This window comes from Cetorhinus maximus, chromosome 14, assembly GCF_964194155.1.
Source record: "Cetorhinus maximus chromosome 14, sCetMax3.hap1.1, whole genome shotgun sequence".
Lineage (NCBI taxonomy): Eukaryota > Metazoa > Chordata > Chondrichthyes > Lamniformes > Cetorhinidae > Cetorhinus > Cetorhinus maximus.
This window is the reverse complement of record NC_135892.1, coordinates 49,909,060-49,926,727: the sequence shown is the minus strand read 5'-3', so window position 1 is coordinate 49,926,727 and position 17,668 is coordinate 49,909,060. Positions and strand designations below refer to the sequence as shown.

General features: G+C 42.0%; 1 protein-coding gene across 1 annotated transcript in view; it reads right to left on the bottom strand.

Annotated features, from left to right (window-relative positions):
• The window catches only part of usp34 (ubiquitin specific peptidase 34), a 273,481-nt gene that overhangs the window by 105,214 nt on the left and 150,599 nt on the right, over positions 1-17,668 (bottom strand). Inside the window, exons 39-41 of the mRNA XM_078556887.1 lie at positions 8,388-8,443; positions 8,178-8,298; positions 3,956-4,139 (exon numbers count right to left, since the gene is read on the bottom strand). Coding sequence (XP_078413013.1) covers positions 3,956-4,139; positions 8,178-8,298; positions 8,388-8,443 — 361 coding nt within the window. The remainder of the gene's footprint in view (positions 1-3,955; positions 4,140-8,177; positions 8,299-8,387; positions 8,444-17,668) is intronic.

Genomic DNA, 17,668 nt, shown 5'->3' with positions numbered 1-17,668 from the left:
TGTGATTGCAATGCCTACTTGAGAGCAACCTTCAATTCCTCTTCCTTGCCTGAAGGAAATCTTTGGTCTCATTCAGCGTCTTTTAACAATAACAAGGTGATGGTCAGTAACTCACAGAATCATAGAACAGCTACAGCACAGAAAGCCATTCAGCCTGTCATTTGTGTGCTGGTTCTTTGAAGGAACAATTCACCTAGTGCCACTCCCCTGCCTTCTCCCCATAGCTCTGCACATTCTTCCTTTTCAGATAATAATCCCATTCCCTCTTGAATGCCTTGGCTGAACCTGCCTCCACAACACTTTCAGGTAGTACATTCCAGATCCTAACCACTCGCTGTGTGAAAACATTTTTCCTCATGTCGCCATTGCTTCTTTTGCCAATTACCTTAAATAAATGTCCTCTAGTTCTCAATCCTTCCACCAACAGAACAGTTTCTCCCTATCTACTCCCTCTAGGCCTCTCATGAATTTGAATACCTCTATCAAATCTGTTCTTCTCCAAAGAAAACAATGCAGCTTTTCCTATCTAAGTCACTAAAGGTCCTCAACCCTAGAACCATTCTTGTGAATCTTTTCTGCACCTTCTGTAACACTTCACATTATTCCTAAACTGTGACGCCCAGAATTAGACACAATACTCCAGTTGAAGCGGAACCTGTGCTTTATATAGCTTTATCACAGCTTCCTTGCTTTTGTGCTCTATGCCCCTATTGATATAGCCTCAATGCTTTATTAATTGTGCTTTCAACTTGTCCTACCGCCTTCAATGATTTATGCATATATACACCCAGGTTCCTCTGCTTCTGCACCCCTTTAGAGTTGTATCCTTTATTTTATATTGTCTCTCTGCATTCTTCCTACCAAAATAAATAACTTCCCACTTCTCTGCATAAAATTTCATCTGCCACTTGTCCACCCATACCACCAACCTGTCTATGCCCTTTTGAAGTCACAATAAGTACAAGTTTTTTATGATCCGCAAATATTGTAATTATGCCCCGTACAGCAAGGTCTAGGTTATTAACATATATCAGGAAGAGCAGGTGATCTAACACTGATCTTTGGGAAACTCTGCCATAAACCTTCCTCCAGTCCAAAAAAAAACCATAAGTTACTATTATAAAAGCAAAAAACTGCGGATGCTGGAAATCCAAAACAAAAATAAAAATACCTGGAAAAACTGAGCAGGTCTGGCAGCATCTGCGGAGAGGAACACAGTTAACGTTTCGAGTCCGTGTGACTCTTCAACAGAACTAAGTAAAAATAGAAAAGAGGTGAAATATAAGCTGGTTTTGGGGTGGGGGTGGGGGGGTGGGTCGGGTCAGACAGGTAGCTGTCCGTTCCCCCCACCCCCCCTTAAACCAGCTTATATTTCACCTCTTTTCTATTTTTACTTAGTTCTGTTGAAGAGTCACACGGACTTGAAATGTTAACTGTGTTCCTCTCCGCAGATGCTGCCAAACCTGCTGAGTTTTTTCAGGTATTTTTATTTTTGTTTCATAAATTACTATTCTCTGTTTCCTGTCACTCAGCCAATTTCGTATCCCTTTTACTTCATGAGCTCTAACTTTGCTCACAAATCTGTTGAGCGGCACTTCATCAAATGCCTTTTGGAAGTCCATGTACATCACATCAACAGTATTACCCTCATCAATCTTCTCTGTTACCTCATCAAAAAACTCAAGCAAGTTCGTTAAACACAATTTGCCCTGAACAAATCCATGCTGGCTTTCCGTAGTTAATCCACCTTTGCCCAAGTGACTATTAATTTTATCCCGATGTATCATTTTTATAAGCTTCCCCACCACCGAAGTTAAACTGACTGGCCTGTGTTGATGGGCTTATTTTTACAGCCTTTTTTGTACAAGGATGTAATGTTTACAATTCCCCAGTCCTGTGGCACCACATGAGTCTAAGGAGGATTAGAAGACTATGACAATAGTCCACAATTTCCACTTTCACTTCCCTCAGTATCCTTGGATACACCTCATCCAGTCCTAGTCCCTTATCAACTTTTAAGTATGGACAGCCTGTTCAGTACAATCTCCTTATCAATTATAAACACTTCAAGTGTCTGTACCTCTTTTTTCACAATTACCTGCACAGCACCTTCTTCCTCAGTAAAGACAGCTGCAAAGTATTCATTTAATACCTCAGTCATGCCCCTTGCCTCCACACATAAATTCCTTTTTTGGTCCCTAATCAGCCCCAATGCTCCTTTTATCATCGTTTTACTATTTATAGAATACTTTGGGATTTCCTTTTATGTTAGCTGCCAGTCTCTTCTCATACTCCTTTTGCTTCTCTTCTTTGCTTTTTCAGTTCCCCTCTGAACCTTCTATATTCAGCCTCATGTCAGGTATCCTTACTGTTCCGCCACAATGTAGTGCCCTTGGTTTGGACAGTTTAATTTCTCTTTAAAAATGGAAAATATATCAAAGATCCCTTAAGCATTTTATTTCAAATAAGTAGGATTAGGTTCCTCGATTCAACATGGTAATGTGTCTTTTTAAAAAATGATAGCAAACTTAGAAATTTTTTACAATAGCAAAGATATTTACAAAATCAAAAAGGTGACTATGGATGGGGAAACTGTTTGGTCTGTAGTAACGAATGCATCTAAAAAGATCCTAAGATTCCTTCCTCTCCCACCCACCCTCCGACTGTTGCATCTAATTGTTTTTCAATGACTGGAGGGTTTTCATCCCTGCTACCCTATTTGGAAGTTTATTTAATCTGATAATCACTGTACCAAGAAAACCTTCCTGGTATCAGTCCTAAATTTATCTTTCACAAGTTAAACTCATCTCTCTTCATTCTACTCAAATGATTCAAATTAGTATTCCAGATTTAGCTTTCACGTGCCAAGAATTATCTTGGATATCTCTAAATAAGTAAGACTCAAAGGCTTCCTTTCCAAGCTGAAAAGTCCAAGTTTCTCCAGTCTTTCCTCATATTTCAGACCCCTGACATAGAGGATGAGCTCTTCTGTATAGAGCCTCCAGCAACTGAATATCTCACTTGTTTCCTGGCAACCACAAATAGATACAATGCTCAGAATGTGTACTGACCAGAGCACTGTGCAAATTGATCATGACTTTCACTTGTTTGTATGCCACTGTTTTGACTATGTAGTTCAACATCCAAACGGCTTTATTGATTGCTACTTTGTATTGATTGGGCATGTTGAGCATTAACTCTAATAAGGTTCCTTGGTCTCTTTCTGTTTTATCCATAGCTACTTCAATACCATTTATAGTGTGTTTTTTTTAATCAATTTTTGCTTCCTAGTGTGTTTTATCCATTTTTGCTTCTTATGAGCAGTACTTCACACTTTTCTACAATAAGTTTCAAATCCAATTGGTTGGCATACTCATTTTATCCAAATTGTTTTATAATTCTCTTCAGCTCCCCACAAGTTTGAGGTCATCTCCAAAATTTGACAAACTTGTCTTGAGCTTCTGGATCCAAGTTTTGATGCAAGTTAGAATGGCAGTGATCTCAACTTAGAGCCCTGGGACACCCACTTAGTACTTCCATCCACCTTGGTATAACTTATCAAAAATACTTGTTTTCTACATTCCAACTCATCAATTCCCAAATTCTACCTTTAATCCCAATGTTTTGATGTTAACTATTAGCCTATCATGCATAACTTCTTCAAATGCCTTTTAGAAATCTAGGTACGGGGTTTAATCACAGCTGACTTGGATTGCACTTCCTCAAAGTCAAAGAGCATAGTTAGGCAGGATTTTTCCCTTCTAAAACCATGTTAGCCATTTAAATTCACTTCTATTTAGCCATGAGCATGTTGATCTATGCAGTATCTGTCCTATATGCTCAGTATAATTCCTTTTAAGGTATTACGTTTAGTGTTTATAGAAAAATTGTTTCCTCATTTCTTTGAATTTAGCCCATTTATTTTTTTTCATGCATAGTTATAAATTTTCCTTACACTGCATATGCTGTGCCATCACCCAGTTGTGTAGCAACCTGTAGTTTTCTGCTGAGCCCTTCACCATTTCCACTAACAAATCGTAGGCTGCTGCTCTGGAGGAATGGGACTTGCACTTTGGCTGTTGTCTGTCCTTCAGGCTTGGCAGCAAAAACAGGAGATTGAACACATCCCTTAGGAATTCCTATAATAAAAGCAGATGAAATATTGCTTTGGACACTGTATTTAGCAAGCACTAAAATCCATTGAGCTGACTAAACACACCTTGACTAGACATGTTTTGTACTGCTACTGGAGGTTGAACACATCTAGGAATTTCCACTATAAAAATAGATCAAATATTGTTTTGGACACTGTATTTAGTAAGCACTAAAATCCACTGAGCTGACTGCACACACCTTGAATAAACATGTTTTGCACTGCTATTAAAATTAATTATGCGTCTGATTTATATCAGCAAATTGGCAACATTGCACCAGATGGTGCAGGTTTCTTTGGTGTGATTCTTGCTTTGTACTTGAGGCAAAAGATTTGGACCAACCAGCAAAATTGTACATCTGTATAGTCAGCCAAAGTGGGCTGCACATGCATTTACTTTTTTTTTGTAATTTCTCTCATGAATTAATAAATTTACAACCTTAACAATATGCAACATTTGCATAACTGGAATTGGAAGAGAAACATTCAAAATGAATTTCAATGAGTTTATCCGCAATTTTTTTTACTGTTTGGATTCTGTAACTTTTGATGGGCAACTTTTGGCTTCAGTATATTTTCATGTTGAACATTATTGCAGATATCAGTTTGTGAAAGTAAGTCAATTTGAAATTACAGGAATTCAAAGGGTTCCTTGTTCAGTTGAAAACTTTTATGACTTTTACAATAGGTATTCTGCAAGTCCTCCCCCCAATGAGACAAGAATATTGAGCTTTGTGATTACAAGGAATTCAGCCACAATATTGAAAAGAACATAAACGTTTCATAGCAATTTCTTCAGAATTAGCACCTCACTTGCTTCAAATGTAAAATGTTTTCTTCTTTTTAATGATTCTTAGCAAGTCATAGTTTCATCAATTTAAAACAATACTAATAGAACATTTCTTAAATTATAAAAATACTCACTGGTATTTTCTCAAAAGTACAATTTTTTATGCAATATAGCCGAGATTTAGTAAATTAAAATAATAGTAATCATATCTGTAACACAGACATTCTGTCTATTTTCTCTTGCTACATGGGTTCAGGGGCTTTGGAACAGGAGGAGGGCAGTCAGACCCTCTTGTTTACTCTGGCATACAATTAGATTATAGTTGACCTGTACCACAGTTTTCTTTCATATCCTTTGGATACTCTTACCCTCAGTAGCATCCACAGCCTTTCAGGGAAGCAAGCTCTAGATTTCTATGACCTTATGAAAACATTATCTTCAGAATGTCCTATCTCTAATTTTAAGATCAGTCCCTTTTGTTCTGGATTTCCCTACCACAGCATCTACCCTGTCAAACTCTTATTAGTTTAAAGGCTGGGTTTGCTGTCAACGCCATGCTTACACAGTTCTAGTGTTTTACTCTAGGCAGGGTTTAGGAGCGTGGGGCAGGGTTATGGTCCGGAACCCAGGAAGTGTAGATTGCTTTGGCAGTCTTTGAGTTTTAACTGTTGCCAGTGTGAAACTTCTTTTTGTATAAAATTAGGAAAGGGTAACAATAAATTGGGCATTTAATGTAATATTAACTGTTATAGCAATGTTGATCTACAACAATGTAATTGCATATGACCCTAACACAGTCCATTGTTGTAGATTTTTAGAACCATTCTTCACAAAGCAGCCCAGAAAATTGTAAAAAGGATTGATCCTGATGGCTTTAAAGCAGACCTCTGAACCCCTTCTCCTGTGAACTCCCCATCATCAATCCAACCTCCCGACTGCACTCTTCCCTCCAGTGGCAACATTAATATCACTGCTCCTCGGCTACAACATTTCCCGGGGCCTTCCCCACCCGACACACAGTGCAGACATCTGGGGGAGTTTTCTCAGGCATGGAGAGAGGGTTTTGTATTCACGTGGGGGAATTAAATTCTCCGAAATTGATGTAATTTCTGGATCCCTGTTACATTGTCCCACTGGCTCGACAGGCTTTAAATTTCTCGCAGGCTGGTGTACATACACAGTCACGTATTGGCGGCCATCTTCCCTTCGCAGGAGACACAGTGTAGTTTAAACACCTCAAAGATCACCAAATTGTCTTTTAAACTCATGGGAATACTTCAGTTTGTAAATAGAGACATAGAATATAAAAGCAAAGACAAATTACTGGTTAAGCCTCAGCTGGTGTATTGTGGACAATTCTGGGCACCACACCTCAGGGAGCATGTAAAGGACTTGAAGTGGGTACCGAGACAGTTTATGTGAATAAGACCATAATACGTAGGAGCAGAAGTAGGCCATTCGGCCCATCAAGTATGCTCCGCCATTCAATGAGGTCATGGCTGATCTGATAATCCTCACCTCCACTTTCCTGCCTTCTCCCCAGAACCCTTGATTCCCTTACTGATTAAAAATCTGTCTATCTCTGCCTTGAATATACTTAACGACCCAGCTTCTACAGGCCTCTGTGGTAAAGAGTTCCACAGATTAACTATCCTCTGAGAGAAGAAATTCCTCCTCATCTCTGTTTTAAATGGGCGACCCCTTACTCTGAGATTATGCCCTCTGGTCCTAGACTCTCCCACAAGAGGAAACAGCCTCTCAGCGTCTACGCTGTCAAGTCCCTTAAGAATCTTATATGTTTCAATAAGGTTGCCTCTCATTCTTCTAAACTCCAAAGAGTACAGGCCCAACCTACTCAACATTTCCTCATAAGAAAATCCCTCCATACCCAGAATCAACCTAGTGAACCTTCTCTGGACTGCTTCCAATGCCAGTATATCATTCCTTAGACAAGGGGGCCAAAACTGTTCACAGTATTCTAAGTTTGGTCTAACTAGTGCCTTGTATAGTTTTAGCAAGACTTCCCTATTTTTATACTCCATTCCCTTTGAAATAAAGGCCAACATTCCATTTGCCTTCCTTATTACCTGCTGAACTTGTATGCTAGCATTTTGGGATTCATGCACGAGGACTCCCAAATCCCTGTGCTGCGGCCTTCTGTAGTCTTTCCCCATTTAAATAATATTCAGCTCCTCTATTCTTCCTGCCAAAGTGCATAACCTCACATTTTCCCACATTATAGTCCATCTGCCACTTTTTTGCCCGCTCACTTAACCTATCTATATCCCTCTGTAAACTCTTTGTGTCATCCTCACCACTTGCCTTCCCACCTATTTTTGTGTCATCTGCAAATTTGATGATAGTACATTCGCTTCCCTCATCAAAGTCATTAATATATATTGTAAATAATTGTGGCCCCAACACTGATCCCTGTGGCACTCCACTAGTTACAGGTTGCCATTCTGAAAATGCCCCCCTTATCCCAACTCTCTGTCTTCTTTTAGCTAGCCAATCCTCTATCCATGTTAATATACTGCCTCAACACCATGGGCTCTTATCTTATTAAGTAGCCTTACGTGCTGTACCTTATCGCCTTTTGGAAGTCCAAATATATTACATCTACTGGTTCCCCTTTATCTATCCTGCTTGTTACCTCCTCAAAGGATTTTAATAAATTTGTCAGGCATGATTTCCCCTTCATGAAGCTGTGCCGACTCTGCTTGATTAGATTGTGTAACATAGATGTTACATGGGGTGAAGGACTTCAGTTATGATGAAAGGTTGTAAAGTTAGGACTGCTTTTCGTGGAAGAGAGAAGGGTTAAGAAGTGACCTAATCAGGATTTTTAAGATGATGAGAGGTTTTGAGGAGTAAGTTGGGGAAAAAATATTCCTTCTGGCAAGTGGATCAATAACTAATGGGTATGGGTTCATAATCATTAGAAATAGAATTAGATGGGAGATGAGGAGGAATATTTTAATTCAGAGTTAAGATCTAGAATCCTCTACCTAAAAATGGTAGTGGAAGCTGATTCCATAAATAATTTTAAAAGTGTGTTGCACAGGATTTAAGGATGAGGAACTTGGAGGATTATGGACAAAAAGCAGGAATGGGAGAACCAAGCAAAACTACTCTATCAAAGAGTCTGGGTAGGAACAACAGGCTGAGTGGCCTCCCACTGTGCAGTAAACTTCTGAGATTTCTATAATAATCACTAAAAAACAAATTGGTTACCTGTCCCTCTCGGGAGAATTTAAATGGAGGCTTATGCTTTATGACCACAGTGCAGAGTCGAAGGAGTCCTGTAAGCCCATCATCTTCAATGTTACTGTCCTGTTGATCAAGAATTTCCCTGCTACAAAAGGGGAAGGAAAAGGAGTTAATATGCAACAGTGCAATAAAATAACAGTCCTGAGAAAAACTTCAAAATTTATGTTGACAAACCTACGAATGCAGTCAGCGAGATGTCTTGCCAAGGCATCCAGATCTAGCAGCGTTGTCTGCAGAGAGAATTCAACACTTACACATGTACAGGAACAACACACATTTATATAGTGCCTCTAATGTAGCAAAATGTCCCAAGGAACTTTACAGGAGCATTATCAAAAAAAATTAGATACCACATCACACAACAAAACATTAGAGATGACCAAAAGGGAAGCAGGTTTCAAGGAGTATCTTGAAGGATGAAAAAAAAGTCAAGTGGGAAAGGTTCAGGAAAGGAACTCTAGTGCTTAAGGGCTCAGGAGTTTAAAAACATGACTGTTAACGGTGGAGATGTGCAAAAAGCCAAAATTGGAGGAGCTACAAAAGAGTGATCTATAATTTTTGTTGTAACTCAATAATTAGAAGACAACTCCAATTTAATAATGATGCAAATACTATCAAAGCTCCTCTGGCATTGTTCAAACTGAACCAGAGGGTATACTGCACTATCCCAAGTGACATATAATACATTATCAAGTCAACTAATTTATACTGACGCAATAAATAGAATTTGTATTTATTATTTTCTGGCAGTTCAGGTGGTAATTTCAAGTTCAAAGATCATGGCTTTGAAAAATTGCACACAAAACATTGATATGAAGATGAAGTATATTGAAGATTACAGAATCTCATAGCGCAGAAGAGGCCCTTCGACCCATCGAGTCTGCACCGACACGTGAGAAACACCTGACCTACCTACCTACCTAATCCCATTTACCAGCACTTGGCCCATAGCCTTGAATGTTATGACGTGCCAAGTGCTCATCCAGATACTTTTTAAAGGAAGTGAGGCAACCCGCCTCCACCACCCTCCCAGGCAGCGCATTCCAGACCGTCACCACCCTCTGGGTAAAAAGCTTTTCCTCACATCCCCCCTAAACCTCCTGCCCCTTACCTTGAACTTGTGTTCCCTCGTGACTGGCCCCTCAACTAAGGGGAACATCTGCTCCCTATCCACCCTGTCCATGCCTCTCATAATCTTGTACACCTCGGTCAGATCGCCCCTCAGTCTTCTCTGCTCCAACAAAAACAACCCAAGTCTATCCAACCTCTCTTCACAACTTAAATGTTTCGTCCCAGGCAACATACTGGTAAAATCTCCTCTGCACCCCCTCCAGTACAATCACATCCTTCATATCCATCACATCCTGGCGACCAGAACTGCACACATAACTCCAGCTGTGGCCTCACCAAGGTTCTATACAACTTCAACATGACCGCCCTACTTTTGTAATCTATGCCTCGATTGATAAAGGCAAGTGTCCCAAATGCCTTTTTCACCACCTCACTAACATGCCCCTCCACCTTCAGAGATCTATGGACACACACGCCAAGGACCCTTTGTTCCTCAGAACTTCCTAGAGTCATGCCGTTCATTGAATACTTCCTAGTGTCATGCCATTCACTGAATACTTCCTTGTCAAATTACTCCTTCCAAAGTGTATCACCTCTCACTTTTCAGGGTTAAATTCCATCTGCCACTTATCTGCCCATTTGACCATCCCGTCTATATATCTTCCTGTAGCCCAAGACACTCAACCTCACTGTTAACCACCCGGCCAATCTTTTAGTGTCATCCACAAACTTACTAATCCTACCCCCAACATAGTCATCTATGTTGCTTATATAAATGACGAATAATAGGGGACCCAGCACAGATTCCTGTGGTACGCCACTGGACACTGGCTTCCAGTCACTAAAGCAGCCTTCTGTCATCACCCTCTGTCTCCTACAACTAAACCAATTTTGAATCCACCTTATCTAATTACTCTGTATCCCATGTGCATTTACCTTCTTTATAAGTCTCCCATGTGGGACCTTGTCAAAGGCTTTGCTGAAATCCATATAAACTACATCAACTGTGCTACCCTCATCTACATACCTGGTCACCTCCTCAAAAAATTCAATCAAATTTGTTAGGCATGACCTCCCTCTAACAAAGCCATGCTGACTACCCCTGATCAAACCTTGCCTCTCCAAGTGGAGGTAGATTCTCTCCTTCAGAATTTTCTCCAATAGTTTCCCTACCACTGACGTGAGACTCACTGGTCTGTAGTTCCCTGGCTTATCTCTACAACACTTCTTAAATAGCGGAGCCACATTAGCTGTTCCCCTATTATTCGTCATTTACATAAACGACATAGTGGGGGGGTAGGATTAGTAAGTTTGCAGATGACACAAAGATTGGCCTCGTTGCCAGACAGGATTTAAAAATTTGGGTCAGAGCCCCTGCGATCTCCTCCCTTGCCTCCTTCAGCAGTCTGGGACACAAATCATCCGGATCTGGAGATTTGTCCACTTTTAAGCCTGCCAACACCTCCAAAAACTTGTCACTCCCTATATCAATTTGCTCAAGAACCTCGTAGTCTCTCTCCCCGAGTTCCACACCTTCATCCTCATTCTCTTGGGTGAAGACGGATGTGAAGTATTCGGTCAACACTCTACCGATGTCCTCTGGCTTCAACCATAGATTGCCCCCTTGGTCCCTAATGGGCCCTACTCTTTCCCTGGTTATCCTCTTCCCATTGATATACTTGTAGAATATCTTGGGATTTTCCCTACTTTTACCAGCCAGAGCTTTCTCATCCCCTCTTTGCTCTCCTAATTGCTTTCTTAAGCTCCACCCTGCACTTTCTGTGCTCCACTAATGCCTGTTTATTTGCTCCCCTTGTACCTGCTAAAAGCCTCTCTTTTCCTTCTCATCGTATCCTGAATATCTCTAGTCATCCATGGTTCTCTGGGCTTGTTACTCCTTCCTATCACCCTAGAGGGAACATGTTGAGCCTGTATCCTCCCCCATTTCCTTTTTGAACGCCCCTCACTGCTCTTCTGTAGACTTCCCCACAAGTAGCTGTTCCCAGTCTACCTTGGCCAGATCCTGCCTTATTTTACTAAAATCCGCTCTCCCCCAATCCAAAACATTTTTTTGCAACTTGTCTATTTCTTTGTCCATAACAAGCTTAAATTGTACCATGTTGTCGTCGCTATCACTAAAATGCTCCCCCACCACCACTTCAGCCACCTGTCCGGCTTCATTCCTCAGAATTAGGTCGAGCACTGCGCCGTCCCTTGTTGGACCCTCTACATATTGACCTAAAAAGTTCTCCTGTACACATTTCAAGAAATCCAATCCATCCAAGCCCTTAACATTATGTCTATCCCAATTAATGTTGGGAAAGTTGAAATCACCTAATATAATTACCCTATTGTTATTGTTTTTACACACCTCCGCAAACTGTGCACATATTTGCTCCTCAATTTCCCGCTGACTATCTGAGGGTCTATAATAAACACCTAACAATGTGGCTGCCCCTCTTTTATTCCTAAGCTCTACCCACAAAGCTTCATTCGATGCCCCCTCCAAGATATCATCTCTCCTTACCGCAGTAACTGACTCCTTAACTAATAATGCAATGCCTCCTCCTCTTTTACCCCCTAACCTGTCTTGCCTGAAGATTCCATATCCTGGAATGTTGAGCTGCCAATCCTACCCCTCCCTCAACCACATCTCTGTGATGGCTATCACATGATAATATTGCAATGGAACATTTTAGATGTTGGGAACTGAAGAAATGTTGTTTTCAAACAAAGAAATTAACAATTTTTTAAATTAAAAATTATGTCAATTTAATTAAAAGTGAAATGATATTGTTCAATAAAAGGGAATAGAAGCATAGTTGTAATGTTACTGGACTATTAATCCAGGGATTGGAATAATGCTCTGGCGACATGAGTTCAAATCCCACCACTACAGTTTGGGGAATTTAAATGAAAGTAAAATAAAGCTGGAATAAAAAGCTAGTCTCAGCAACAATGACCTTGAAAGATCATAAAAACCTATCCGGTTCACTAATGTCCTCTGGGGAAAGAAATCAGCTGTCCTTACCCAGTCTGCCTTACAAAGGACTCCAGACCCACGGCTTTGTGGTGAACTCTTAACTGCCCTTTGCAGTGGTACATACGAACATACGAAATAGGAGCAGTAGACCACTCGGCCTGTCGAGCCTGCTCCGCGATTAAGATCATGGCTGATCTGTTTGCATTACTAATTAATTAATTATACCTAGGGACCACGTATAACGAACATACCCTACCAGGTCGTCCTCACTAACATCTAGGGACTTGTGTGAAAGTTGGGAAAGCGGTTGCACAGACCAATCAAGAAACAGTCTGACATAGTCATATTCATAGAATTGTACTTTACAATGTCCAGACTCTTCCATCACCATCTTTGGGTATGTTCTGTCCCACCAGGAGGACAGATGCACAGTGGTATACAGTTGGGAGGGAGTCATCAACAATGACTCCAGAGGTCTCATGGTATTAGATCAAAGATGGGAAAAGTAAACCTCCTGTTGATCCTCCTCCCGCAGGGAAGCCAGTGGCATAGTGGTAATGTCACTGGACTAGTAATCCAGATACCCAGACTAATGCTCTGGGGACATGGGTTCAAGTCCCACGGCAGCTGGAATTTAAATTAATTTAATAAATTAAAATCTGGAATTATAAACCTCAATAATGGTGATCATGAAACTCACTGGTTCACTAATGCCCTTTATGGAAGGAAATCTGCTATCCTTAAATTGGTCTGGTCCTACATGTGACTCCAGGTCCTCAGTAATGTGATTGACTCTTAAATATCCTCTGAAATGGCCAGGCAGTTGAGGATAGGCAACAAGTGCTGACCTTGCCAGTTACACCCACTTTCCACAAAAGAATAACAAAAAAATCACCCACCTATTGCCCTCCCACACTGATGAATCAATGCTCCTCCACGCACTTGGAAGAATCACTGAGGGTAGCAAGGGCAAAGAATATACTCTGGCTGGGGGGCTTCAATGTCTGTCACCAAGAGTGGCTACCAGTTGCCACCTGGGGCAGTAGTGGTGCTAAGTCCTGAAGGACATATCTACTAGACTGGGCCTGCAGCAGGTGATGAGTACTCCAACACAAGGGAGAAATCTACCTGACATCATCTCACCAATCTAACTGTTGCAGATGCATCTGTCCATGACAGAACAGATAGGAGTGATTGCCACCTGATTCTTCTGGAGATAAATCCCATTTTCACACTGAAGACATGCTCCATGGAGTTGTGTGGCATTGCCATCAGATTCAGAACAGATCTAGCAATTCAAAACTAGACATATAGAGTCATAGTTATTGCAGCACAGAATGAGGCACAGTTGGCCATCAGCAGCAGTAGAATTGTATTCTACAAGCTGTAACCTCATTGTGCAGCATATCCCTCATTCTACCATTACCACCAAGCCTGGTTCAATGAGGAGTGTAGGACAGCATGCCAAGCATACCTAAAAATGAGGTGCCAATCTGGTGAAGCTACAACTCAAAGGCTACATGCATGCTAAACAGCACAAGCAGCATGCCACAGACAGCTACGTGATCCCACAACCAACAGTTCGGATCAAAGCTCTGCAGGTCTGCCACATCCAGTTGTGAATGGTCATGGTCAATTCAACAACCAACCAGAGGTGGCGGTTCCGTGAACATTCCCATTCTCAATGATGGTGGGGCCCAGCATGCCAGTGCAAAAGACAAAGCTGGAGTGTTTGCAAACATCGTCAGCCAGAAGTGCCAAGTGAATGATTCATTTTGGCTTCTGCCATAAGTCCTCAACATCAGAGATGCCAGTCTTTAGCCAATTTGATTCACTCCACCTGATATCAAGAAACTGCTCAGCACACCAGATGCAGCGAAGGCTGTGTTCCCGGCATCACCTATCTGGAGTGCTGAATACTCATGTTCCAGAACTAGCCACACCCCAAGTCAAATTGTTCTAGTACAGCTACAACACTGACATCCACCTGACAATGCGAAACATTGCCCAGAATCCAAGTTGGTCAATTATTGTCCCATCAGTCTACTCTTGATCATCAGCAAATTAACAGAAGGCATCATCAACACTGCTATCAAATGGCACTTATTCAGATTACCAATGCTCAGTTTGAGTTCGGCAAGGATCACTCAGCTCCAGACCGCATTAAAGCCTTGGCCCAAACATGGACCAAAGAGTTCAATTCTAGAGGTCAGGTGAGAGCGACACCCTAGATGTTAATGTAGCATTTGACCGAGGATGGCACCAAGTAGTCCTAAAGTCAATGGGAATAAGGGAAAAAACTCTGCATTGGCTGAAGTCATACTTAGCACAAAGAAAGATTGTTTTGGTTGTTGGAGACTAATCATCTCACCCTCAGGACACTGTTGCAGGAGTCCCTCGGGGCATTGTCTTAGGCCCAGCCATTTTCATCTGCTTCACCAATGGCCTTACTTCCATCTAAAAGTCAAAAGTGGGGACGTTCGCTGATAATTGCAGTGTTCAGTTCGATTTGCACTCCTCAAATGATGATGAAGCAGTCTTATGGCTGCAAGCGGCGAGACCTGAACATTCAGGATTGGGCTGATAAGAGCCAAGTAACATTTGTGCCACAAATATGACCATCTCCAACAAAAGAGAACCTAACCATCATCCCTTGACATTCAATGGTATTACTATCACTGAATCCCCCACCATCAACATTCTGGGGGATTATCACTGACCAGAAGCTTAACTGGACCAGCCACATAAATCCTGTGACTACAAGGCCAGGTCAGCAGCTGGGAATTCTGCAGTAAATACCTTACCTCCTAACTCCCCAAAGCCTGTCGGCATCTACAAGGTCACAAGTCAGAGGTCTGCTGGAATACTCCCCACTTGCATGGATGAGTGTAAATCCAACAACATTCGAAGCTCGGCACCATTCAGGACAAAGCAGCCCACTTGATTTGCACCCACTCTACCAACTTAAATATTCACTCCCTCCACCACTGGCAGACCATGTCTGCAGTGTGCATCATCTACAAGATGCACTGCAGCAGCTTACCAAGGCACCTTCTACAGCACTTTCCAAAGCCATGACTTCTACCAGCCAGATTAACACGGGCAGCAGGCACGTGGGGGCACAACCACCTTCAATTCCCCTTCAAATCACACACCATCTTGACTTACCTGTCTGTTCTGGCAAACAGTACCCTTTCCCCTTCGAGATGTAAACTGGTTCTGTACCATCTTAATTTTTTTTGAACACCTCCCACTGATCTTCTGCTATTCTGCCCAGTAACAGACTCACTGTGGACAGTCTGTCTCATCCCGACATAAATCTAGAACCTTTGTAGCCATTACCCTTTCTCCCTTTCAAACTCTATGTTGAACTCCAGCATATGATTTGCTCATGATCATATTGAGTGGTCGAACAGGCTCGAGGGACTATATGGTCTGAAACCTGTTGCTATTTCTTATGTTCTGGCATCTAACTACAGGCTCCTCAAACACTACCAGGCTGTTAACTAAATCTACTAATTACTCATTACTAAATCTAGTATAGCACCCCCCCCCAAACCTTGTTGACTCTAGACATATCATTGCAAAAAACTATCTTGAGCACACTCAAGAAATGCACCATCTTTCTGACATGAGTTGGTCAGTTTATCCCAATCCACACACAAATTAAAACATACCACATTAAAGCCACTGTGTATTTACTACTTGGCCAGTCCCTGCATTTATACAATCACAGCTGCTACCATGGGCTCTATATACACAACTACCACCATAGTCTTAAATTCTTTTCTATTTTATAATGCTATTCATAAAGTCTTCAGCCTATTTACCTCTCTGCTAATCCACCCTTAGCAATGAAGTGATTTCATCCTTAATTACTAAGGCTATTCCTTTCCCTCCTCTATTTTCCCCATCAACCTTACAACCTGGTATATTTAGTTCCCAGTCCTAACCGTCTTGCAGGCATCTCTATAATGGTTACCGTCTCATACTGCCACACCAGCCCCCAACAAGTTGAACTTGTGCGTGCAGTTTATTCCATTTGTTCCTTATACTCTGTGTTTGCATTAAACACTTACTTGGGCCACATACCATAACGTGTCCTTCAATTCTAATGTTTTCCTCTCATTTCTTATTACTCTCTCCTGGTTTAATTTCTTTACATCTTTTAGTTTTCCTTTTACCTGTAGTGTCTAAGGCACAATATCTGACTGTCACTTTATTTTCTTCCCTTTTGTTTGCTTTCAAACTGTTATTTATGCTACCTTTCCCATCTGAGCACCCCTGCCCCAAATTACTAGTTAATAGTCCTCGGGCTGAATTTTCCTGGCCTCTAGTGGCAGGCTTGGAGGCAAGGGATCCGAGAAAATGGTGGGTAACCTGGGAAATGGATCGGCTGCCTGCACCGTGGAAGCAGGAAACCAATCGGCGCATCTAAAACCCCAATTAGGAACGATTTGTGGGCTCATTGACATTTTGCCAATGGCAGAGCAGCCAACTACCAGATCCGGAGGCCTCCAGCTTAATCAAAGCAGCCTCCCTGCAGCAGTCCAAGGCGGCACTGAAGCCAAGGGCTCCATGCCCCAAAGGGGCAGGAGACCCTGAGGGCCTATAAGGCAGCCCCCTGAGGCCCCACCAAAGGTGTTTCGCCTCTGATCTGAGGGGCCTACTGGCTTGGCCCTATAACTTATTAATTTAGTTTGAACCTTCTGAGGGCGCCTCCATGTTGACACCTCCAGCTGCTTCAGCAGCACCCGCCTCACCCGGTAGGGCTGTCGAGGCTCTGGAGCTGCTGGCCTTCAGGCTGGGCTGGCAGCATCGGAAGCCCACCTACCATCCTTAATAGGATGGCGAGCACGGAGGCAGCCAATTAGAATGCTGCCTCCTGGAATACCGCCACACTGATCTCGCTGCCAGGTCCTGATGTCTGCAGCAAATTCCTGCCCCATGTCCACAGTATTGATTATTTCTACTAGGCCCCTAATCCTAGTCCAGTTCTGAAGAGCCCATTCCAAACTCAAAGATACAATTCCTTCCTGTCCCGGTACTGGTATTCTTGTCCCATGAAAAGGAATCCTTTTTCCCACACCACTCCTACAGCCACATGTTTATGTTTCTAATCATCTTATTCCTGTGGCAATTTGCACATAGTTCAGGTAATAAGCCAGAGATCGTAACCCTTCAAGTCCATTCCTTAATTTAATTCCTGGTACACTCCAAACAGGACCTCTTGCCTAGTCTTCTCCATGTTGTCCCAACATAAATCATAATGACTGGATCTCCCCCACACCCTCCTCCCTCCAATAACCTTTCAAGCTTGCTAGGAATGCTCCTTACTCTGACATTAGGTAGATAATGTGACATGTGGGACTCTCAATCATACTTACAAAAGGATGCTATC